The sequence below is a fragment of the Muscardinus avellanarius genome (genome assembly GCF_963383645.1).
Source record: "Muscardinus avellanarius genome assembly, chromosome: 1".
NCBI lineage: Eukaryota > Metazoa > Chordata > Mammalia > Rodentia > Gliridae > Muscardinus > Muscardinus avellanarius.
In genome coordinates, this window is record NC_137786.1 from 142,413,125 (window position 1) to 142,438,082 (window position 24,958).

The 24,958-nt window shown below is 38.3% G+C and overlaps 1 protein-coding gene across 1 annotated transcript; it reads right to left on the reverse strand.

Annotated features, from left to right (window-relative positions):
- Positions 1-1,035: 1,035 nt before the first annotated feature.
- HOATZ (HOATZ cilia and flagella associated protein) lies at positions 1,036-24,958 on the reverse strand (the record flags this gene model as incomplete). The annotated part of the gene is made up of 6 exons (XM_080720003.1): positions 1,036-1,093; positions 4,397-4,449; positions 6,018-6,077; positions 23,569-23,639; positions 24,165-24,203; positions 24,733-24,958. The coding sequence occupies 6 exons, from the start codon at positions 24,956-24,958 to the stop codon at positions 1,036-1,038; spliced, it is 507 nt and encodes a 168-aa protein (XP_080576129.1).

The window sequence follows — 24,958 nt, forward strand, 5'->3', positions numbered from 1 at the left end:
CTCCCTTGTGGCATGGTATGCTGTGGGTACCAGTTACATCTTATAGAGGTTATGTCCAGGACTCTTCGGTGGAGGCTGTTGGTGAAGTGAATGATGGTTCTAAATAGAGCTCTGAACATGTGAAGAATGCATAGCCCTAAGCAGGGATGACATTTGGACACTACAGAAGGGACAAATCTCTTTTCCAATATATACTAAAGAAAATAACCCTTGAAAGTGAGGTACATTGGCAGTGGAGTTACTTACCTGTGTGTAAAACAGACATGCTGAGCCAGTTACTCACAGGACCTGAAGCAAAACATTTCTAATTTCAGATATGTTCTAGAAATGAATAAATCAAATTTTGAAAAAGATTTTTTGTACTGGGGATTGAACCTTGTGGCATTCTATCTCTGAGCTATACTCTTAGGCTTTATTTTTTATTTTGAGACAAAGTCTCATTACATTGTTGAGACTGGCCTCAAACCTGGGATCCTCCTGTCTCAGTCTCCCAAGAACTAGGATAACAAATGGCTAAAAGGAATTTTTCTTAAAGCAAAAAGACTTTCGAGTTTTCAAGATGCCCCTTTTTGTTCCCATTTTCTTATTACTTTTACCAATAGCTATAAGTTGGAGCACATAATATCTCTAATTCTTGCTTATCTGATGTTCATAAAATAGATCAAATATAGAAATTCTAAAAACACCGTTCAAGTAGAAACAGTTTATAGGATTTTGAGAATGTGTAAGATGAGGCATGATTATGATGGGATGTCAAACACAGTAGAATAGGATAAGAAAAATAGATACAAATGTGTAGTAACTGGTAAAACTCATGCAAGACTAATGCTTAACTTTTATTTCATTGTCTATTTTAACACAAGAATTTAACAACTGGTAAAATTCCTAGAAGCGTGCACATTTAACTTTTATTTCCTCATATTTTACTTCCTTTGACAAAGTTAGAAACGTTTTCAGTGAGCCTAATGATCCTGATGTAAGCACAGGTTGTTTCAGTGTGAAGATACAGGCCGTCCTCTATCCATATCATTGCAGTCAGTCCAAGGCCTTCACTTCCTCTTGGTCTTCTTTATCTGAGTCTGATGTCACTTTCCTGTTGGTAGTAATACGAAATATTTCTATGCACAGAGCTCTGTCGTGAACATGATGTACCATGAAAACAACTTTGAAACTTTCCTCAATAAACATTCCCAGATGTGGATTCTGAATATACATTGGGTTTTGCAAACAAATGTAATTTGAAGGGTGTGGTCTGAGAAGACAATCTGCCCTAAATATATTTTACTCACCCAAGAGGTAAACCCATGCAATTTCATCACTGATAACCTTTTTCTTTGGCTTAGTCTTTGTTCCTTAGTCCTTAGTTCTTGTTTTCCCTTTTTTAAAATGCAAACATTCCTGGAGTAGATAAATATATTGCTACTAAAACCATACTAGGACTATATTTTCCAGTTATTTCTTTCTGATAGAAGACCCAGATTGTCCTAGGAAGGTCTCTTGAAGGAGGGATTGTAAGACTGCATCTATCTTGTAGGGGAGTTTTGGACAGAAAGGAAAGGATGAGGGGGGTGGGTAACAGGGCAAAGTTAAAGTATTTTACAATTGCAAAATACTTTTACAAAATTTAAAAATTATTTATAAATCAATATATGGTATAAAACCATCAAATTCTAAATTAGTTAATATTCAATTGAATGACATGACATTCTGTGTGTGTGGGGGGATACTGGGGATTGCAGAGGCAGTCTACCTTCGAGCTACACCCTCAGCTCTATTTATTTATTTATTTATTTATTTATTTATTTATTTAGTGGTCCTGGGAGTGGAACCCAGAGGCGTTCTACCTCCGGGCTATACTCCCAGACCTTTTTTATATTTTATTTGGAAACAGGGTCTCACTAAGTTGCTAAGAGCCTCACTAAGTAGCTGAGGCTGGCTTCGAACCCGTGCGATCCTCCTGTCTCAGCCTCCCAAGCGCGGGGATTACAAGCATGCGCCACCACGCCCGGCTATTTTTTGTTTTGAAACAGGGTCTCACTAGGTTGCTAGTAGTCTCCCTCCGTTGCTGAGTCTGGCCTCCAACCTGTGGTCCTCCTGTCTCAGTTTCCCAAATACTGGGATTACAGGATGCCCTACCATGCCTGGTGACATAATATTCGTGAACTAATTTTTTTTTTATAAAGGCTTTCTGAATTTCAACATTTAGGTAGTGTGCTAGGCACTTTGGGTGATCCAGTTTCTCGTGGAGCTTATAATACAGACAAGACTAAAATGTATGAAATGTTAAATATTTTAAGAGGTAGATTCAAGTTATTATAAAATACAGGCACAGAATAGTTATTATTAGATGCTAGAAGAGTGGAATAGATAGTAACTAGAAGTTCAGAGGAAGATGTCACTGTAAAATGGAATGAAATTCAGGCTTCAGGATGGAGGAGAGAATTAATAAATTATAAAGGGGATTAAGTAATTAAGCAATTACATTTTTAAATAGATATTAGTTATCTATATAAATAATGTTTCACTTTCAGGTGGATCAACATGGGTAGCAGCAGGAATGTTCTATAAAAATATGTACAGAGCTGGGCATGGTAGCACACGCTTGTAATCCCTGCGCTTGGGAGGTGGAGACGGATGATCGTGCAGGTTGGAAGCCAGCCTCGCTGGCTTAAGTGATCCTGTTTCCAAATAAAAATATAAAAAATAGGTGTCTGGGAGTGTAGCCTAGAGGTAGAAGGGTTTCCAAGAACACCAGTACCACCAAAAAAAAAAAAAAAGTACAGAAATCTAAGGCACTCAACATATCTGTTTAATGTTATTTAAGTAGCAGTCTTTATCCATTATTTGAATCAGTTAAGTAAATTTTTTTTGTGTGTGTGCAGGGGATTGAACCTAGGGGTATCCTACCTCTGAGCTACCCCCCAAGCTCTATTTTATTTTTTATTTTGAAACAGGGTCTCACTTAGTTGTTGAGGCTGGCCAGGAACCTGTGATTCTCCTGTCTCAGCCTCCCAAGTACTAGGATTACAGGTGTGCATTACCATGCTTGGCTAATGAAATTTTTTTGATTAGGATTGTTTGACTCTACCCTTAGAAGTAAATCAAACTATCTGTCTAAAAAGCAAACCGGGCCAGGTGTGGTGGCGCATGCTTTTAATTTCAGTATTTGGGAGGCTGAGACCGGAGGATCGCGGTTCACGGACAGCCTCAGCTACTTAGTGAGGCCCTCAGCAACTCAGTGAGACTCTGTTCAGGATAAAGAATAAAAAGTTGGGCAGGGGGTATAGCTCGGAGGTCAAATACCTTTGGGTTCCACCCCCAGACCTGAAAACAAACAAACAAACAAACAAACAAACAAACAAACAAATAAATAGCAAGCCGGGTGTGGTGGTGCACGCTTGTAATCCTAGCATTTGGGAGGCTGAGACAGAAGGATTGTGATTCGAGGACAGTCTCAGCTACTTAGTGAGGCCCTTTGCAACTCAGTGAGACCCTGTTTCAAAATAAAGAATAAAAAAAATAGGGCTGGGGGTGTAGCTTGGGGATAGAATGCTCCTGGTTTAATCCCCAGCACCAAATAAATAGATAAAAAGCAAGAAATTAAGTTTTTAAGCATCATGTAGATGTTATAGCCAGGCGATTAAGTATTTTTTCATTTTAAAAAGAAATATAGATATATTCATCCTTATTTAAGGATATTACTTTGGTAACAGTAATGGGAGTCAGCCTCAGTATTAATAAGAGTCAAAATTCTATGGCTTTTTAATTTCTTCCCCTGAATAAAAAAAAAAAAAAAACAACAACTGTCAAACTGATGTTGAGTAAGCCACTGTGGTTTTCAGTCCTAATACAAAAATGGGGATTAAAAAAAAAAAGTCAGGGGCACTTTAATATTAGCTGGTGAAGCTGATTTCCTTCAAACTCTTCTAGAGCACATTTAATTCAAACATTATTTCAGGGATAAGGCTATTAACTCATCACTGAGAGGCTAAAGCTGTTTGCTACGTGAACTTAGTTTTAGGAACCTCAGAACACGGGTAGGACCAGAGCTGGACCTGCTGCTATACCACAGATGATGGTGTCAGGCTGGGTAGGGGCGGGGAGGGTGATGGCAGGTGAATGGTCCAGGTGGAGAAGGACAGGATGAAGTGTGGGCAGAGAGCAAGGTGTCCTGCTCTCCAGTTTGCATCTATTTATGCTCGCATATTCCACAGATATACAAGTGGTACTTCCTTCTATAAGAATAAAGTTTATTCAATATAAGAAAAACTTAATATGGAGAGGTGAGTTTTTAGAAGATTTGATGGTAGGGGGAAAGTAAGAAGAAGAAAAACGTGCTTTTCTAGACAGTAAGTAAAAAGGTGAGAAGAAAATTTTTTTACACCAATAAACTTACTTTGCTTTGTGTTCTTTGGCCTTAGGTCTATAAGGACGGGAAATCAGTTCTTTCTAGAAATAAAGCAAAACAAAACAAAAACCAGAAAGGAAAAATGTTACTTCTTGCTCTGACCAAAATTTACTCGCTTAAAAACAAACAAACAAACAAACAAACAAACAAACAAATGTAGACTGGGCGTGGTGGCTCACGCTTGTAATCCCAGCATTTGGGAGGCTGAGACAGGAGGACTGCAGTTTGTGGTCAGCTTCAGCTACTTAGTGAGGCCCTCTGCAACTCAGTGGAACCCAGTTTTAAAATAAAGAATAAAAAATAGGGCTGGGGATGTAGCTAGGAGGTCGAATGACTCTGGGTTCCATCCCCAGGCCTCCCCCAAAAAACAAAGGTAAAATTATCACAAAATTTAAGCCGGGCGTGGTGGCGCACACTTGTAATCCCTGTGCTTGGGAGGCTGAGACAGGAGGATTGCATGGGTTCAAAGCCAGCCTCAGCTACTTAGTGAGGCTCTCGGCAACTTAGTGAGACCCTGTTTCCAAATAAAATATAAAAAAAGGTCTGGGAGTATAGCCCGGAGGTAGAAAGCCTCTAGGTTCCACCCCCAGTACCACCAAAAAAAAAAAAAAAAAAAATTATCACAAAATTTATAAAGACTAACTTCTTAAATCTGAAAATGATGAGGTAAGAAATTTTCCAAATTAGGAAATTGGAAGTTTTTTCAGGAGTGTCATTGTGCACCTATACACTTGTAGTATGTCATTCTTTCTTTTTTTTTTTTTAACAAAGTTTGTCATCATTTAACATTTATTTTTGTAAGACCTAGGTAATACCTATTATTGTAAAATAAAAATTAGCATAGAAGTAGCCTATGTTAATATCCTACAGCTTTATAATAGGTGCACAATAAACTCTAATAACAACACCCCATTTCTTACGCTAGGGAAGCTACAAAATCTGGAGATATGTTGGTCTATCAAGGATTGCCAAATAGCCCAGCGTGGTGGTGCACACTTGTAATCCCTGCGCTTGGGAGGTGGAGACAGGAGGATTGCACAGGCTCGAAGCCAGCTGCGCTGGCTTAAGAGACCCTGTTTCAATAACAACAAAAAACAAAAAACAAAAACAACAACCACACACACACACACACACACACACACACACACACACACACACATGTCTGGGAGTGTAGCCCGGAGGTAGAAGGCTTCCAGGAACCCCAGTACCACCAAAAAAAAAAAAAAAAAAAAAAAAAAAAAGGATTACCAAATTGCCTGAGGTCTATACCTTGACCTTCTCCAGTAGCCTATGGTCATCAGGATTTTTTTTGGAGGGTGCTGGGGATGAACCCAGGGGCATTCTATCTCTGAGTTATACCCACCAGCCCTATTTTATATATTAATACAAGTCTCACTAAGTTGCTGAGTGCCTTGCTAAGTTGCTGAGGCTGACCTTGAACCTGCAATCCTCCTGTCTTAGCCTTCCAAGTACTGGGATAACAGGTGTGCGCTACAGAGCTGGGCTTGGACTACTGACATCTAGATTTAAAAGGTCAATTTCCAAAATATCTAAGACTTGCCACAGTTCATCCCTTCAGATGAATTTATCTGAATGCTATCATTCTCACCGAGATCCTTTCTGCTCTTTGTTTTCTTAAGAGTTGGAGAATCTCATCTCTCCTTTTGGCCTGTTTAAAGGGGTGAAAAAAAGGCGGGTAAGTCTTTGAACTCAATAATAAAGGGTTGAGCCCATGGAAGGTGTAATTCTTCTATTTTCTTCTGGCATTGACAGAACTTTAAAATATCTCTTCCATGATAGATTTATACTTTATTTGTAGCACAATCCAGTTTTTAGTCCTGAGGATGCTGCTTTATGAAATAATTTGGGTTTGATCCTAAGTGGAGAGTTTGTCTACCCATAGTAACTTTTATTAAGACTTTACACATGAACCACAGTTCAGAGAGACTTGTAGACAATTATGCCCTTATTTTTGTAGACAATTATTGTGTAGAAACCACAACATTATTTTATAATAGCACTACTGTCACTACATTTTACAGGTGAGGAGACTAAAGTGGAATGAGCTTAAATAACTTTCTCAAGCTATTAAATGGTGACCTAAACTTGGTCCCAGCCCACGTGATGGCAAACTCCAAGCTATTGAGTGGCTTAAAATGACAATACTTATGATCATAGTTCTGGAGGGTTGGCAGGGCCACATTCCCTCTCAAAGCCACGGGACTGTGCCTCTTTCTAGTTTCTAATGGCTTGCTGTCACATTCCTTGGCTCAAATAGTTCCAACTCTGCCTTCCTTGCCACGGGGCATTCTCTCTTGTGTCTGCTGTCACATGGTCACTTTCATATGGCGACTCCAGTCATACTGACCCCAGGAGGTTGGGCCACACTTCAGTAGGACCTTATCTTAACTAATTTAACCTGTTATAACCCTATTTCCAAATCACTTCATAATCTGATGAGGTACAGAGGGTTAGGACTTCAATATATATTTTTTTATTTGGAGGGAGGCATATTTTTATCATTTTTTGCCAAAAACTTTCGTAGACATTTCCTGGATTCTTATTTTATTTTTTTCATTTATTTATTTCTTTTTCTGTGGAACATATTAAAAATGGCATACATTCAGGTTGTGCTTGGTGACCCCCCATTTTTCCTTCCCCCCTCTCAGGTTAACCATGCTATATTCATACTTTTACACAAATTCGGATGTAGCTTCTTCATTAATCAACCTCAGCCTTCTTCCTCTCCTACCCTTCCATTCTAGCTTTGCTGTGGTTTCTCCTCCATTGTCTGGAGTCCCTCTGGAATTCCTAATACTCCCTAGTTTGGGCATATTAGAGAGAACATATGTCCCTTCTCTTTCTGTGCTTGGCTGATCTCACTTAACATAATGTTCCTCAGGTCTTTCCATCTTCTTGCGAATGATATGATTTTCTTCTTTATTGTTGGGTAGAATTCCATTGTATTTCCCATATTTTTGCAATCCATTCATCTGTTGATGGAGGCCTAGGTTGGTTCCATATTTTGGCTATTATTAATTGTGCTACTATGAACATGAGTATGCATATGTTACTGTAGTTCTCTGATTTCAACCCCTTTGGAAAAATACCCAGAAGTGGTAGAGCCGGATCATATGGTGGATCTATTCCCAGTTTTTTTAAGGAATCTCCACACTTATCTCCATAGTGGTTGAACTAGTTTGCACTCCCACCAACAGTGTAAAAGAGTTCCTCTTTTCCCACATCCTTGTTAGCATTTGTTGTTATTTGATTTCTTTATGCTTGCCACTCTGATTGGAGTTAGATGGTATCTCATCATAGTTTTGATTTGCATCTCAGAGGGAGGCATAGTTCGACCCATAATAAGCACCTATGGTATAATACTGCTGTGCTAGTTGTTAAATGAGATAATTTCTGTTTGCAAGGTGACTACAGACTTGTGGAGAAAAAGAGAAGTAAATAATTTCAAATGTTTTGTGATAAGGTTAGTGTAGGATGCAATTAAAGGACCAAAGATCAGGTGTCCTGCATTTAGACTAGGATGTGTGAAGGTTGGCGGTGGGGACTTAGAGACGATGCTCCAGAGGTGGTGTCCACACTTAGACTTCGAAGTAGTAGTTTCGAGATAATGGCAGAGAAAAGATAAGAAAGAAAGCTCTTGAGACAGAGGAAACAGGGTGTGCAAAGCCCTACAAGCTGCTGCATTGCTAAGCAATTCTTTGGGGATAATTGTCCCTGTCCTGGTGGTTCAGCTGCAAAAGAAGCTAGAAACTTCAGTATCAGGAGAGGAAGGGCCATGGGTATTGCATCATTCTGTTCAAATTGTATACATCTTGCCTTTAATGAGCCTACAAAGTCTTAAATTTTATTTATTTTGAGAGAGGACTAATTTTTACTTAAATTTTAGGCATCTATCATGGTTATTGAGGGCAAAATATTAGGAGTATTTTTGAAATCTAAGTTTCACAATACCTGTCAACTTGTTATAGATTGAATAAAGTAATGTCTGATGATAAAAACCTGGGATATTTTCATTGTAGCTATTCATGTTGGTTTCTTTTCCAACTTTTTCATTACATATGTACTCAACTGAAGTTAATTGCTACCATACTGTGATTACATGGCACTTTGTACCTTGGTTATGGTATTGATCTTCTCCCTACTTTATTTCTTAGTTGCCACATGTCTCTTTCAAACCATAATCATCTATTCCTTAGAGCTCAGAAGTACCTTGTCTATAATATGCAATGAGTTTTGTTTAATTGACTGATTCATAAAGTATGAATGAAATGATTGTACCATCTAATATACAATTATTAGCTAAGCCAAGCCAAAGAAAAGCTTTAGAAAATGAAATTAAAAAGTGGGTAAGTTTAGTTCTTAAAGTCTCCTATAAACAAAACTATGTTATTTTCTGCAACTTCTGAGAAGCCACCATAGGCAAATTATACTGGCATATACTTTTTTCTTTGTGGTACTAGGGATGGAACCCAGGGGCATTCTACTCTGAGCTATACCCCAGCCCTATTTTTTATTCTTTATTTTGAAACATGGTCTCATTGATTTGTGAAGGACCTCACTAAGTAGCCGAGGCTGTCTGTGAACCTGGATCCTCCTCTACAGCCTCTCGGATGCTGGGATTACAAGCGTGCACCACCATGCCCGACCTGTCACGTACTTTTAATATAAAAGGATATATATTAGCCAAGTGTGATGGTGCATGCCTATAATTCCAATACTTGGGAGGCTGAGACAAGAGATCACAGGTTTGGGACCAGCTGAATAACTGAAATTTATTACGTAGACTTTACAATTGCCATGCAGTAAATTCACATTTACTCTAGTAATAAGCCGTAGAATCAGCATAATTCAAATGATCTACCATGAACTTTAAAAGATAGATTGAAAGCTGAATAATCAGTGCAAAAATGTTCTCCTGTACAAATCTGATTTTAGAAGGTAGACCTAACTGCAGTAATCTATGGGAGAGGATGGAAGATGATACAGGATTATTAACCGGAGGCAGGAAGAATGCTTACATGCAGGAAAAAGATGCAAATGAAAGCATCTTCCCATACCTCCTGGAAACTGCTTGATTCTGGCTCAGTTCCAAGTTCTGACAGATAGAATTTTATTTGAAAACTAAGTTTACTGAGATGAGAAAAACACATCCATCATTACATAAAAGGAGGGAGTCAATACAATTTTTCTTACATGCAGATTTCAATAAAACATTAATTTATTATGAGGGAGAAAGAAAATGTGTTTTTCTCTTGGATCTTTTAAAATATCTTCTTGGTTATGTTATATAGATTTTATTAGAACATAAATAATAATTGCCTGAAGAAGGTAGCTCTTGTTTTAAAACGTTCACACACAGTGATTTTGAAAAATGCTTTAATATTGCTTTTAAAAGGTGCTTAAACAGTCAAAAGTGAAATCTGAATCTTATCTGTTTGTTTATTATTTATTTTGTGGTACTAGGAGATTGAACCCACAGGCATTCTGTCTCCAAGCTAAACTCCCAGCCCCATTTATTTATTTTTTTTATTCTTTATTTTGAAACAGGGTCTCACTAAGTTGTGGAGAGCCTAAATAGCTGAGGCTGGTCTTGAACCTGTGATTCTCCTATTTCAGCCTCCCAAGTACTGGGATTAAAGGCATGCACCACCACACCTGGCTTAAGATTTGAACTTTAATATTAAGAAAAATATGTTAGGCACTATGGTGCACAAACCCAGCTACTTGGGAGGTTGAGGCAGGAGAATGGCAAGTCAAGGCCAGTCAGGGTAACTTATCTAGGCTCTGTCTCACTAGAAAAGGAAAGGGCTGGGGATGTAACTCAGTGGTGGAGTGCCTCTGGGTTCAGTTCCCAGGGCAGAAAACAAAAGCAAGAAAACAACAACAATAAGCAAACAAACAAACAAAACCCCCATGAGCATAAGCATATAACAGAGCATTATATTTTTAAATAATATATATTATTAAAATATATATTATATTATATATTATATATATAAAATATATTATATTAATATATATCTATTAAATAAATATATATTATTTACATATATATTATTTAAATTTTATATATATATATATATATATATATATATATATATATTAGAGCTATCTCTCACTATATCATTGACTTATATGCTGTTGATTCAGTCTGTGACTCTGTGATTCAAAGCTTGTCCTCAGCAAACAAAAGACTACTGAGGCTAAGATTTTCATCATGGTGATGGTTACACAGATATGATGAATGGGTGAATAGGACTGATCTCATCTTTCAGATATGCCTTTCCTGTCCTGCTCCCAAGGGCTTAAGAAGGAGGGGGCAGGGGATGCTGCTCACACATTCCTGCCAGACTTCCCCCTGCCATTCTCCCCCAGTCACTCACAGGCTTATTTGATAGCTCCACTTGCTAGTCCTCAAAGCACCTCAAACTTGGTAAAATTTAAAACTGAATTTTGAATCCCTTTCCCATTAATCTTCAATACTTTGCCTTCATCTGATGTTCCTGGTTTCAGGGAATGGCACCATGGATTCTGTTATGGAGTGGATGATTACAGTGGCCTCCAGTCCGTTTTCTCTACTTCTATTTCGGCCACTTTTGATCCATCTCTTTTCAAAATCATCTTTATCAAGAAAATTTGGTACTATAATCCTTGGAAACCTTCCCTGGTGTCTGTGATCGAATCAACACCACCTTATTAAATGTTCTAACATCATGTATAAGTTTTCCATAAATATTTATCTTCCTAATTAGACTGTATAATTAGACATTTCATATAAGAGCAAAGTTTATTTATTTACTTATTTTTAGTTTTTATTTTTTGCATTACTGGGGATGAAACCCAGGTGCATTCTACCTCCGGGCTATACCCCCAGCCCTATTTTTTATTCTTTATTTTGTAATATAGTCTCACTAAGTTGTGGAGGGCCTAAGTAGCTGAGGCTGGCCGCAAACCTGTAATCCTTCTGTCTCAGCCTCCTAAGTACTGGGATTACATGCATGAGCCACCATGCCTGGCTTATTTATTTATTTTTAAATAAATAAAAGCTGTGGATTGAACTCAAGGCCTTGTGCATGCTAAGCAAATGCACTACCATTGAGCTATACATACTGTAGCCCCAAAGTCTGTGTGTGTGTGTGTGGACTGGAGGTTGAACCCAGCAACATTCTACATCTGAGCTGCAACCCCAGCCCTTTTTCATTTTACATTTGGAAACAGGGTCTTTCTATGTTCATAAAGGTTTTGCTAAGTTGATGAGGCTGGTCTTGCTACTTGCAATCCTCCTGTTTCAGCCTCCCAAGTACTGGGATTTTAAGTGTGATCCACCATGCCTGGCTAAGGTTGTGTCTTTAAAACATGTTTAAAAAAATTTTGTTTTTAGCCGGGCGTGGTGGCGCATGCTTGTAATCTCCGCGCTTGGGAGGCAGAGACAGGAGGATCGTGCTGGTTCGGAGCTAGCCTTGCTGGCTTAAGAGACCCTGTTTCCAAATAAAAAAATATAAAATAGGTCTGGGAGTGTAGTCCAGCGGTAGAAGGACTTCCAGGAACCCCCGTACCACCAAAAAAAAAAAAAAATTTTTTTTAGCCAGATATAATCCCAGTATTTGGGAATCTGAGACAGGAGGATTGCAGGTTTAAGGTCAGCCTCAGCAATTTAGTGAGGCTCTGTTTCAAAATAAAAAACAAAGGGGAGGTAACTGTGGTAGAATGTTCTGGGTTCAATGTGGTAGAATGTTCTGGGTTCAATCTCTAGTACCACAATACATACATACACACATACATACATACATACATACATACATACAAAAAGGGCTGTGAGCTGTGAGTATAGCTCAGAAACAGAATGCCCCTGGCTTCAACCCCCCCCCCCTGTACAAAAGCCAGAAACAACATCAACAAAACTATAAAACATGTTTTTTGTTGCTGTGGATTGTTGTACTCCAGTGCCTAGAAAGATGCTGGGTACATAGAAGTGCTATATAAATATATGCCAACCTGGGAGTGGTGGCACATGCTTGTAATCCCAACACTCTGGAGGCTGAGACAGGAGGATCACAGTTACAGCCAGCCTCAGCTACTACTTAGTGAGGCCCTTTGTAACTCTGTGAGATCCTGTTTCAAAATAAAGAATAAAAAATAGGGCTGGGGGTATAGCATAGAATGCCCCTGGATTCAATCCCTAGTACTGCAAAAAAAAAAAAATCTGTTGAATAAATCTTGCACAGTTCTTCCAAATCAAAATCTTCTTTTGGTCCCATGATTCATCTTACTGTTCATGGCTTTGCTTAGCCCTTCTTGCCTGAGCTTAAAATTGTGCCTTTGGCTTTGATCTCTCACTTGCCTCCATCTCTTGTCAAGCCAACAGAGTTTTCAGTTGCTTGGAGCCAACAGCCTATAAAGGCCAGTTTGGGTCTGTGACCTTGCATTGCAGAGGAGGGTGACCAAGTGTTTGGGGAGAAACTCAGACAATGTCCAATTCAGTACATATAGGCTAGTGTCTATACCCAACCAATGCCTGTTTTATCTATTAGGAATATTTATGGTTAGAAACCCCACATTCAAAGATATTAAATAAAACAATGTAACTACAGTTAAGAACTATCTTTTTTTTTTTCCCTTAAGAGTTTTCAGTTGTTTTGGTGCTCTCAAAATCTATACTTTACAATAAAATGTTCAAATTTTAGACTAAATAACTTGCTTTCTAATAAATTATCAAATTACTATTTCAATGAGAACATACACTTTCCCCATAAAATGTTACTAACAAAGTTTTAGAGCCAGGCATGGTGGTACACACTTGTAATCCCAGCATTTGGGAGGCTGAGACAGGAGGGTCGCAGGTTTGCAGCTAACCTCAGCTACTTAGTGAGGGCCTCTGCAACTTAGTGAAACCCTGTTTCAAAAATAAAGAATAATCCATTTTCTTTTCCTCTATTTTGTATCAAAGTTCTAATATATGGAATATTATTTTGTTCCCTTGTCTACTTCTTAGTTTCAGTTCCTTGTAGTATTCCAGATACTCTGGGACGATGGGCCTACCTTATCATTCCTGATGCTATATTCTCATTGTCATGGTGGGATTTCCCTTCATGCTATTAAACCTTGGCACTTACCCTTAAGCGTCTATTAGCTTTTTTTGGGATCTCTTCCTTCATAAAACATACAATGCTTTGCTCATCTATGTGACTTTTAACTATGACATATAGACCACAGCATACTTCTACTTGTGTCTGTTGCTCCTATGTCCTTTTTGCACAAGTGTCTACATGTCTGTTCACTACCTATGCCATCTGGGTTTTGGTTAGTTCTATTCTGGTCTGTCCTCCTATTAAATGAGTACCTCATATGAGTACCTTGAGCTCATGACATCTAGCTCAAGGAATTGGGCCCTCATGAGGAATCCTCGTCCAGCCGTTAGATCATCAACATATTCATTCATAAGCATGTATTTGGTTAGTTGGGAGATCACCTACTATTTGCCAGGTCCTTATTATAAATTATAAAGTAAAAAAAGCCATGGCCCTTCTCTTCACAGAACTTAGAAACTATAGGAGAAATACACTGGCTACACCACCATACTATATTTCAGGAATGGATGACAGGGGATGGGCACGGCCCTAAGGAAACAATGAAAGGAAGATTTATTTCAGTTTGGAGAATATGTGAAGTTAGGAAAGTCTAGGTGGTGACTGCTCAGCTGTTTTCAAGTACAAGTAGATATTGGCTAAGTGGAAGAAACAGGAGAAAGGCATTTCCAGACAGGAGAAACTGTACAGTCATTTTTTCAAAGGTATAAAACACCTTGGTGGGTTCTTAGAATTACAGCAGCTATAGTATAAATCACAATTACAGGGAAGTGGTATTTAGATGAGGCTAAGGCGGTATGGCAGGAGGCAGATGCCGAAAGCCTTTGCATATCAAACTGTGATTCAACCAATTTTAGAAATACAGTTGATTATTCTTATCTGCGGTGGCTATGTTCTAGGAAGTAGCCACTAACACTGAATTAGTGAATGCTGAACCGTTGCTACTGCCAGCCTCTGGCTACGTTTCCTCATCAGAATAACATATTACCTTATTTTAAGTGTGTTTGTTTTAAAATATATGTTTGATTTCTCAACATTGAGCCCAGGCCCAACAGTAAAAGGACACTTGTTTATAGTCTAAGTTGAAACAGGAAGGCAGAGCATTGCTTTATTTGACCTCAGTGGGGGATGTGTGTTGGGCCAGTGGGTTTCTTCAGCTGTGTGGCCAGGAAGCACTAGAAGCTGCCTCTGCCTCACCTAATCTCTCAGGAGATTTCCAGATCCTAGTGACCTCTAATAAAAAAAATTGGTTGTGAGTGGATCATCTTGTCAAAGTTACTCACCTTCTGGCTTTCAGGTTTTCAGTAAGTGGGAATAAGTGTGGAGAAATAGAAGCTTTAATACATTGTTGGTGGGATTGCAAGTTGGTGCAACCACTTTGGAGAACAGTATAGAAGATCCTCAGAAGAAGGAAAATGAACTTACCATATGATCCAGCAATACCACCTTTGGGTATCTACCAAAAAGAATGAAAAACAAACTACCAAACTAATGCATGAGCAACCATGTTCATAGCTGCACAGTTCACCATTGCCAAACTGTGGAACCAGCCAAGATGTCCTTCAATGGATGAATGGATTTCAAAACTATGGAATGTGTACATAATGGAATTTTGCCAAGCCATAAGGGAGAACAAAATTATGGCATTTACAGTGAAATGTCACAAAAAAAAACCAAGAAATCAGATGCTTTTCTTAATGTGCAAAATATTAGGGAGAAATGGGTAACAGGAGGAACTCTAAATGAAGAAGGGACCCTGTAGAGGAGCAATGAAGGTGACATATCTGAGGGGATAAGAGGGAGGATAAGGGAAACTCTTTAAAGCACATGATGTACTTAAACATATCAAAGTCAATCAGGAAGCCAAGCTTGGGTAGGAGGGAGGGGGAGGGAAGGCTCTAGAGACTGGGTAGGGGCTGACTGGGTGATGTGTGTATGTATATCTCCACAAGTTTTTTTTTATCCCATTGAGATGTATGACTACAATACACCAATAAAAATTTATAAAAAATATCATTAAAAAAGCCAGGCGTGGTGGCGCACGCTTGTAATCTCAGCATTCGGGAGGCTGAGACCTGGAGGATCGTGGTTCGTGGACAGCCTCAGCTACTTAGTGAGGCCCTCTGCAACTCAGTGAGACCCGGTTTCAAAATAAAGAATAAAAAAATAGGGCAGGGGGTGTAGCTCAGAGGTCAAATGCCCCTGGGTTCCATCCCCAGACCTGGGGGAAAAAAAAAAAGAAAAATACACAAACCCTTTTTGCTTCATTTTCCTCCCAATAGTTTCATTTAATTATGTTACAGAAGTAGATAATTAACTTGGGCCCTTGACCAATAGTACCTTAGAGTGTGAAATGTTTTTGTTTTGTTTTTTGGTGAAGTTTTTGGAAGATTAAGTATACAGCACTTTGGAAAGAGAGAACATTATATGTTTGGGAAGTGGCCCTATAAAGCTCTGGGCCTTGGGTATGTATGAGGCAAATGAGTTCAGCTATTTGATCCTGAATGTCATTCTTCTCCCAAGTATGTTTTCATGGACTTTAGATGTTACCAAAGAAGACTAAGGGAAGAATTTCATCAGTAACCTAAAAATGTTCCCCAAGATTGAATAATTTTTTAAAAAACAATGTGGTATTATAGATGATGTAAAAGTGTAAATTTATATAGAATTTTATTATTTGCTACCAAAGTATTTGCTTGATAAATCAATGTACAGTCTGTTTGCATGATCCTTCCAGTTGGTTGCTTTGATGAAAAAGGAACAACAAGAACTTAGGTGACCAAGTCTTATCTTTTGTTGCTGAAGGAGGACCTAGCACTTGCTATTGGTACTTTATGGGGATAAAGGTGTGTGTGTGTGTGTGTGTGTGTGTGTGTGTGTGTGTATGTGTGTGTGTATGTGTGTGTTCCTAGGGAATGATCCCAGGGATATTCTATCACTGAGCTACATCCCATCTCTTTTTATTTTTTTTATTTTTATTTTTTATTTATTTATTTTTGGTGGTACTGGGGTTCCTGGAAGCCCTTCTACCTCCAGGCTATACTCCAAGACCTATTTTTACATTTTCATTTTGGAAATAGGGTCTCGTAAGTGAGCATGCGTGGCTGGCTTCGAACCTGCGCCATCCTCCTGTCTCTGCCTCCCAAGCGCGGGGATTACAGGCGTGCGCCACCACGCCTGGCTCTTTTTATTTTTTAAATGGAGTCTCACTAAGTTACTGAGCACTGGCCTTGAAATGGCAATTTTCCTTCCTGTCTCAGCTTTTCAAGTACTGATATTATACGTGTGTGCCACCACACCTGGGAGAGAAAAGAAATTTGTAAATATTTGTAAAATTTGTAAATTTGTAAAAATTTTAGGTCAGGATAGCAAAAATGACAGGTAACATTGTTACTGGGAGAATTTAGATTTGTCTAGGAAGCCAATCATTTTGATCTATTATTTTGACACAGATGAGGATTTCTCCTATCAGACCATCCTGGCAATGGCATGGAGAGAATTCCCTACATCTTTGCTTTGGCTTTTATAAGGATAGTGGATACTAATGTTAAAAAGCTTTCCATTTTTATACCTCAGTGTCTAAAGATACATATATGGGAAGTCTTTAAGATTCTTCTATGAATAATTTCATCACAACCGGACTTGTTTTTGGTTCAAGAAATGCCATATAGCATACTTTGTGTGTGTGTGTGTGTGTGTGTGTGTGTGTGTGTGTGTGTGTGTGTCTGGGGATGAAACCCAGGGGGATTTGACCTCTGAGCTATACCCCCTGCCCTATTTTTATTCTTTATTTTTATTTTTTGGTGGTACTGGGGTTCCTGGAAACCCTTCTACCTCCGGGCTTCACTCCCAGACCTATTTTATATTTTTATTTGGAAACAGGGTCTCTTAAGCCAGCGAGGCTGGCTTTGAACCAGCACAATCCTCCTGTCTCTACCTCCCAAGCGCGGGGATTACAAGTGTGCGCCACCATGCCCGGCCTTTTTATTCTTTATTTTGAAACAGGTTCTCACTAAGTTGCAGAGGGCTTCACTAAGTAGCTGAGGCTGGCCGTGAACCATGATCCTCCAGTCTCAGCCTCCCGAATGCTGGGATTACAAGCGTGCGCCACCACGCCCGGCTCCTATAGCATAGTTTTGAGGAAATCTTGTGGTCAGTTTTGGTTGTAGAGGATGTGTAACAGAATAGACTAAAACCCCATGCCCAAGAGCAAGCCTACCTGAGGTGTTACTCTGCAGAGTTTATATTTTTCTTGTGAAAACTCTTTGTTTATATTCACTTATGTTAACATTCATTCTAGATGGATGTTTCCAAATCTTTCTCCCACCTTAAAATACTGTTCTGAACTCGTCTTCCTTCTCCCAGCAAATGAATTATTCATAATTCTTTTCATAAAGAGATAATCAGCTAAAGAGCTTTCTTAAAGGTGGCAAAACTAAAAAGCAAATTAGTTTTATGATTTCAAAGAATTAGCTGACTATTCATTTATTATAATGATTCCAGACTACTTTAGAACTCTCAAAGGAAGAATAATGGTCCAGTATAGTGCTATAAAGTTTCCTTTATGGACATAGTGAGCCATTTCATCTTGACAAGCTCAATTGTTTTTGATCTCCTGCCATGGATATCCATCACAGAAATAGTAGTGATTAATAGCGTTTTTCCACTAACCAAAAGCACTTATAATGTGTACCTGGAAAATATTCTACAATGGAGAATAACATTAAAGTTTAAAAAACTCTTAACAACTAAAAAAATCAATATCTGTTGTGGAAAGAAGACTATAAAGGCATTTTCAGGAGTGATGGAAAGTAAATCTTTAGATTTCATTAATTTTAAAAAGAAAGTAGATGAATACACTTTCAAGATAATTTATGAGAAATGTTTTTTCCACTTTAAGGTGAAAATAATATCTAGAATTTATTTGTCAATACATATTCAATGCATATGTTCAAAATGTGTAGATTCCCTTAAATGAATTATTTCAAATATTTTATTAGTTAAAAGGGTACCCTCCTCCACCTCCATTTATTCTGTACCATCAAGTTAGAAATTATGGGATGGCAGTGGCAGCATGTAGAGAGTGTATTACCGACTTAGAAAAGCAGTGGCATCAAAACAGCTTCTGTTTCAGTAATGAAGGAAAATCACATGTCCTCCCATCATGTCCAGATCCATTAGAGAAAAGCAAAAATGAGAAAAGAGGAAATGTGCAAACAGATCAGATTTTGGGAATATTATTGCAAAAATTATCAACATAGAAAAATTTGCCAGATGGACCTATGTGGCAAAAACCAAACAAAACTGAAATGCCATGAAATAATTTTGGGCTGTGGTTATAGCTCAGTGGTACAGTATGTGCCTCATATGCATGAGTCCCTGGGTTCAATCCCCAGTACCAAGAGATAAATAGAAATGTCACTGTGTAGAAATTATTTCACTTCAAGTTCAATGCTACATCGATTTATTCAATCCAACAAATATTGGGCTTCAATAGCCAGCATGGCACTGGGCTAAGAAAATAAGACACAACCTCTGCTTTTATGGAGGGCATTTGTTGAGGGCAAACAATGGCCACATGCTTTATGTATCTTACATCAGCTCTCTGTGGTAGGTTTTTAAAATCATTTCTCCTTTTATATAAAGAAAGATGACTATCTCAAGGGATAAATATGTTGCTTAAAGTTATTCAAATAATAACTGGCAGTGATAGGCTCCTAAACTCACCTGGTTGTATCTAAAGTTCACTACACTCTGGTACCCATAATCTAGCAGGAAAGAGAGAAACACACACAGTTGCTTACAATGCAGATTGGAGACTGTAAAAAGTACCATGAGAGAGGATCTGTGGCTTGCCGTGGGAGCTCAGAGAATGGGGTTATTTATTCTGTTAGTCTCTAGGTAATCTCTGGGAAGGCCTTCTAGATGCTGGCATCAGAGGTAGGCCTAGAATATAAACGGGGAAGAGCACTTTCGGCAGAGATATGAAAGGGCACAGTAGTATGAAGAAACAGCTAAAGTCTTACAGACTGGAAATGATGTTTCTCACACTTTTTGAATTTTATAGTGATTGGCAGCACACCGCAACAATGTCATGATCAGCAATCATTTAAAGGCAGTCAATCTAGTTGGGATTAATTGCATGGGTTTGGGAGCTTAGAACATGAGTTCTGAATCTAGGTTCCACCACTTGCCAGCTTTAGGAACTGGTAATAATCATGAGGGGCTATTTTAAGGAGAATATGGGTGACAAATATAAACTGCTAAGCTTAGTTTATAAGCTAGTAAGTTGTTTTTTGTTATGAATACTAAGTCATAATACTATCTCAGGATATCTAGAAGAGTATTATTCAATTATTGTAGAATTCTTCTGGTTCCCTTTTGCACAATGGCATTTACTATAATTTTTCTTAAACAAATTTTTTTATTGAACATAAATTGTATACATTTAAATAAATGATATTTGGTGCCCTCTCCCCCCTGCCCCCATTTCCCCTTCCCCCCTCCCACCAATGGTTGTCCAGGTTAACCATGTCTTATTCATAATTTTACACATGTTCAGATGTAGACCCTCATTAATCAAGATCAGCCTTCCTCCTCTCCTATCTTTCCATTCAAACTTTGCTGGTATTTCCCCTCCATGATCTGGAGTCCCACTGGTATCCTTTGTGATTCCTAGTTTGGGCATATTAGAGGAAACATATGTACCTTCTCCTTCTGTGCTTGGCTGATCTCACTTAACATAATGTTCTCCAGGGCTTTCCATCTTCTTGCAAATGATATAATTTTGTTCTTCATTTACTATAATTTTGACTTGGAATGTTCTCCAAAGGCTCACATGTTAAAGGCTTGGACCCTAGCTCAGGGTGTTGTTAGAAAGTAGTGGAAACTTTAAGAGGAGGAGCCTACTATGAGGTTTTAGGTCATCTATCTGTCTGTCTGTCTGTCTATCTTTTGTGGTACTGGGGATGGAACTTAAGGACATTCTACCTCTGAGCTACACCCCCAGCCCTATTTTTTATTCTTTATTTTGAAACAGGGTCTCATCTCACTGAATTGCAAAGGGCCTCACTAAGTAGCTGAGGCTGTCCACAAACTGTAATCCTCCTGTCTTAGCCTCTCAAATGCCGGGATTACAAGCATGCACCACCATACCCGGCTCCTCATTTTCTCTTTTGCAATCAGCCAAGAGGCAAGCCCCTTTCTTCACCATGGGCTCCTCCCACAGACCTAAAGGAGCCAACTGACTATGGACTGAAATCTCTAAAACTGTGAGCCCCAAAAAACTTTCCTCTTTTTAAATTGATGATTTCAGGTATTTTGTTACCTGAAATGGAAAGCTGTAATGGAAAGCAGTACTAACCATTTTTTTTTCTATCTACTCAGAAAGCAGAATTTAGTTTATATTTACTTTTTTTTTTTCTGCTGGCTTACTGTTTGGTCTCTTATCTCCTCCTCTTAGCAAAGAAAATTGTCTTCTGCATTGCATTTCAGGACTCCCCTTGGTTAATGTACAATTTGGCAGATATTGTGCATACATAGGTATAAAAATTGTGCATATTTAGGTATTGCAAAAATATATTTTATCTGTTCACCATTTCAATAGTATGTATGGGTGGGAGTAAAGAGTGTGCCTCGGCCTAAGTGGTTGAGAACTGAGCACAGAGTGTGTATGTGTGTGTGTGTGTGTGTGTGTGTGTGTGTGTGTGTGTAGGGGCCTGAGGGAAGGAGGAGAGTGGCAGAAGATGTAGTCAGGTTGGAAAGGAACTCCAACATGTTGAGAAATTTGGTCTTGATCGTGTAGGAATGGGAATCCATGATGGGAAAAACAAAGACAGAAGAGCAGCATAATCATATTTGGAGATACATCTCAGAGGATTGCTTTGCATATTCTCTGACGAACTCCATGTCCTTTGAAACTCAGTGCCTTTACGAAGGTCTCTTCATTCTTTGAGCCCGAGTCACATGTTCTTCAGTGTGTCCTTAGAGTATCACATACATATCTCTATTATAATAAGATATCATAACTATCAACTAAATTAGCAGTCTCCCCTGCCAGATCGTGTACTCTTTGAGATCAGGGACCACATCTGATCCTCGCATTTCACCATACACTACATGTGCACGTAGCAGGCTCCTCCCAGTAAATATCTACAGAATTATTTCAGTAGTTAATAAATTAATAGAAGGAGCCAAGGTGAGAATATCAGTTGTAAGATTATTTTTTTGGTACTGGGAATTGAACCCATGGACATTCTACCTCTTGGCTATACTTCTGGCCCTTTTGATTTTCTGTTTTGAAACAGGGTCTTGCTAAGTTACTGAGGGTCCCACTAAATTGCTGAGGCTTGCCTTAACCTGTGATCCTTCTGTACCATGCTCCCTAGCACCAGTATTACAGGCCAGGTACCATAACACCTGGCTCAGTTTTAAGCTTATTAATGCTATAATTCATTTGTATTACATCCACCTGTAATTCATGTCATTATCTTGACAAAGCTGATAAAAATCAAGCTTGTCTTTAAATTTTCATTTCCAATTTCTTCCTAAAATAAAATACAATAAAAAGCGAATTCTACAAGTACCAGAGAAGTTGCCTTTCAATGATTAACTCCCTGAAAATTAGGCTTTTAAAAATCTCTATAAATTCCTGATATAAATGTATAGCATACAATATCCTAGAAAGAAAAGAAAAAGCTGAATCATCATCCAATTTGTATGAAGGAATCACCAGTAGTCCACAAAGTAAATTGTGATCAGCAAAGTCAAATGCATTGTTCTATAATTTATGTAGGATTCCCAATACATCCTTTAGAGTTTGCCAGTATGTGCAGTGATGAAAGACATCAGGCCAAAAAAAATCTATCTTTGCTTTTACAGTACAGAAACAGTTACAGGAATAAAAATTATCCATGGCCTAAACAAAAATGCTGCTATAAATTACATTATTAATTGCTGAGGTAAATGCTATGCCGGCATCGTAGAAAGCAAATGAGGGGAGTTGCCAAAAAGAGATTGCACTCAGTTGATTGGATTATACCAGTGTTTAATTTTATTCTTTAGTTAAAACAGATCTAGATGAGACTTGTTCCTCTGCTCATTTGGTTTTGACCTACTAAGACAATAAATTCTATTTTCTTTCTCCTGTCCTTATAATATTTCTGTTCTTAGAGCATTGTATATGGCTTGTGGTTTTATTGAAAACTGTGAAGCTACTTTCCCATTTCTCTCTCATTCTGTTGTTCCTATATGTCCTTGAAATTTTGTAGAGACTGAGAATAGCCAATTCTTAATTTTCAGTTAAAATTCTAACAAGGGTTTTTCTACAATAACACGCCAGAAGTAGCAAGTAGGTATATACTTAAATTGTATTCAATATATGGAACCAGCCAAGATGTCCATCAACAGATGAATGGATTACAAAACTGGGGGATATGTACACAGTGGAATTTTACTCAGCCATAAAAAAACACAATTGTAGCATTTACAGGGAAATGGGTGGAAATGGAGGACGTTATGCTAAGTGAGATTAGTCAGTCGCAAAAAGTTAGAAATGGATGCTTTCCCTAATATGTGAAAGCTAAGGAGAAATGGGTCATAGGAGGAATTCCAGGTTAAAAAGGAGATCCTATAGAGGAGCAAATAAGGCAACCTAACTGTGGGGATGGGAGAGGGGAAAGAGGAAACTCTTTAAAGTACACGATGTACTTATTCATATAGTAGTCAGCCACTGAGCCAAGCATGAGAGGGAGGGATGGGGAGGGAATGGGGTGGGGACTTGGTGGGGGCTGGCTGGGTGATGTGTGCATTTATGTCTATACAAGTTTTTTTTTACCCCATTATGAATTATAAATACAATGCACCAATAAAAATTAATAATATATATGTAAATTTAAATATATATTTTAAAAGCAAATATATATTTAATATATGTAAATTTAAATATATATATTAAAAATATTAGCAGCACCAATAAATAAATTAGTAAAATCAAAATAATTTGGATTATTTAGAAATTTAATTAAAATCAAATGACACGAAATACTGGCCTACCTTTTGGAGAAATTTGGCTTTCTCCTCAGATTCTTGAATCTTTAGGGCTTTAGCAATGAAATCTTTATCCTCTAGAGGAAATAGAGTCAAATTCAATCAGAAATGATCCTATCATGACTTTAAAATAACATTGATATAAAACTGGATAAAGGTTAAAGAGTAGGAAGGTACAAATTATAACCCGTTTATATATAACCAGTTTATATATATAACCAGTATATATATATAACCAGTTCAATATATATATATATATATATATATATATATATATATATATATATATATAAATCTGGAATCTGAATTTGAATTAATAGCTGTGGCTGCAGGGAACCTCTAATCTCTTCAGATGATTAGTAAGCCTGAGTCAGGATAAGAAAGTCTTTAAAGAGAACATATCTATAGGATCAGGGTCCAGTTTCTACATTTCTATTCAACCTGTTTAGAAGTTTAGGCACTGTCCTCTTAACAGTGTGGTCCCTGAGGCAAAGTCTTAGGTATGCAGTTCAGAAAGTTATGCCAAAATGTAGAGTTGTACTGTTATACTTGTTACCTATTTTCTGGTGCTGACGTTGAAAGGCATCAAACTTGGTACTTACTGTTATTCTCAAGGGAAAAAGGATGGTTGCGCCTTTTCTCTACAAAATACAAAAGAGAAGTCATTGGAAAAGACCACAACATTAAAAGTATTTGAATTTTCTATACCTATACATATGTTGTAATAAGAGTTTTCACACTATGATTTACTGGTCAGTGAACTTGGTTCCAAAGGTTGATTTCGCCTTCAGCTTTCTCTAGGGTTTTCAAGTTTTAACTTATTTATGTAAACGACTATTTTTAATATCCTTTTTAGCTAGCACATATTTCTTTGGGTCATTTCATATTGTTTGACAAATAGATGCTTTAAGGGACACCGAAGATGTGTTTTAAGATGTAATAACAATGCCACTGACCCTTTGGGGGCGGAAGGATCGTTGGAAAGGTGCTGGGACTACTGGTATATGTATCTGCATGTCCCTATTACTATTTGTGTGTATCTTTCAGACATTTAAAAGATTCTTATTTTGGAACAAGGCTGGGCAGCTTCTCCTGGAAGGGGATGTGGTATCCCCCAGGTTGGTCACAGGGGAGGAGAAATGACCGCCAGGAGGCGGCTACTTCACTCACCAAGCTCTGCGTTCCTAGACGACTTGGCCACCGGCAGGCGCTGGCTGCTGCCTCTGGTCAGCACCAGCTGAGATTCGTTCGTGGGGTACATGGACGCCCCGAGCCAGAACTGCTTAGCTAAATTGGCATCCTTTTCCGAGCAGCCAGCAAACACTAGTAATCCTGGGGGGCAGATTTCCAGGGACTCCTTTCCGCTGCTAGGACCTTCCCTGGGTTCCGTTTCCAT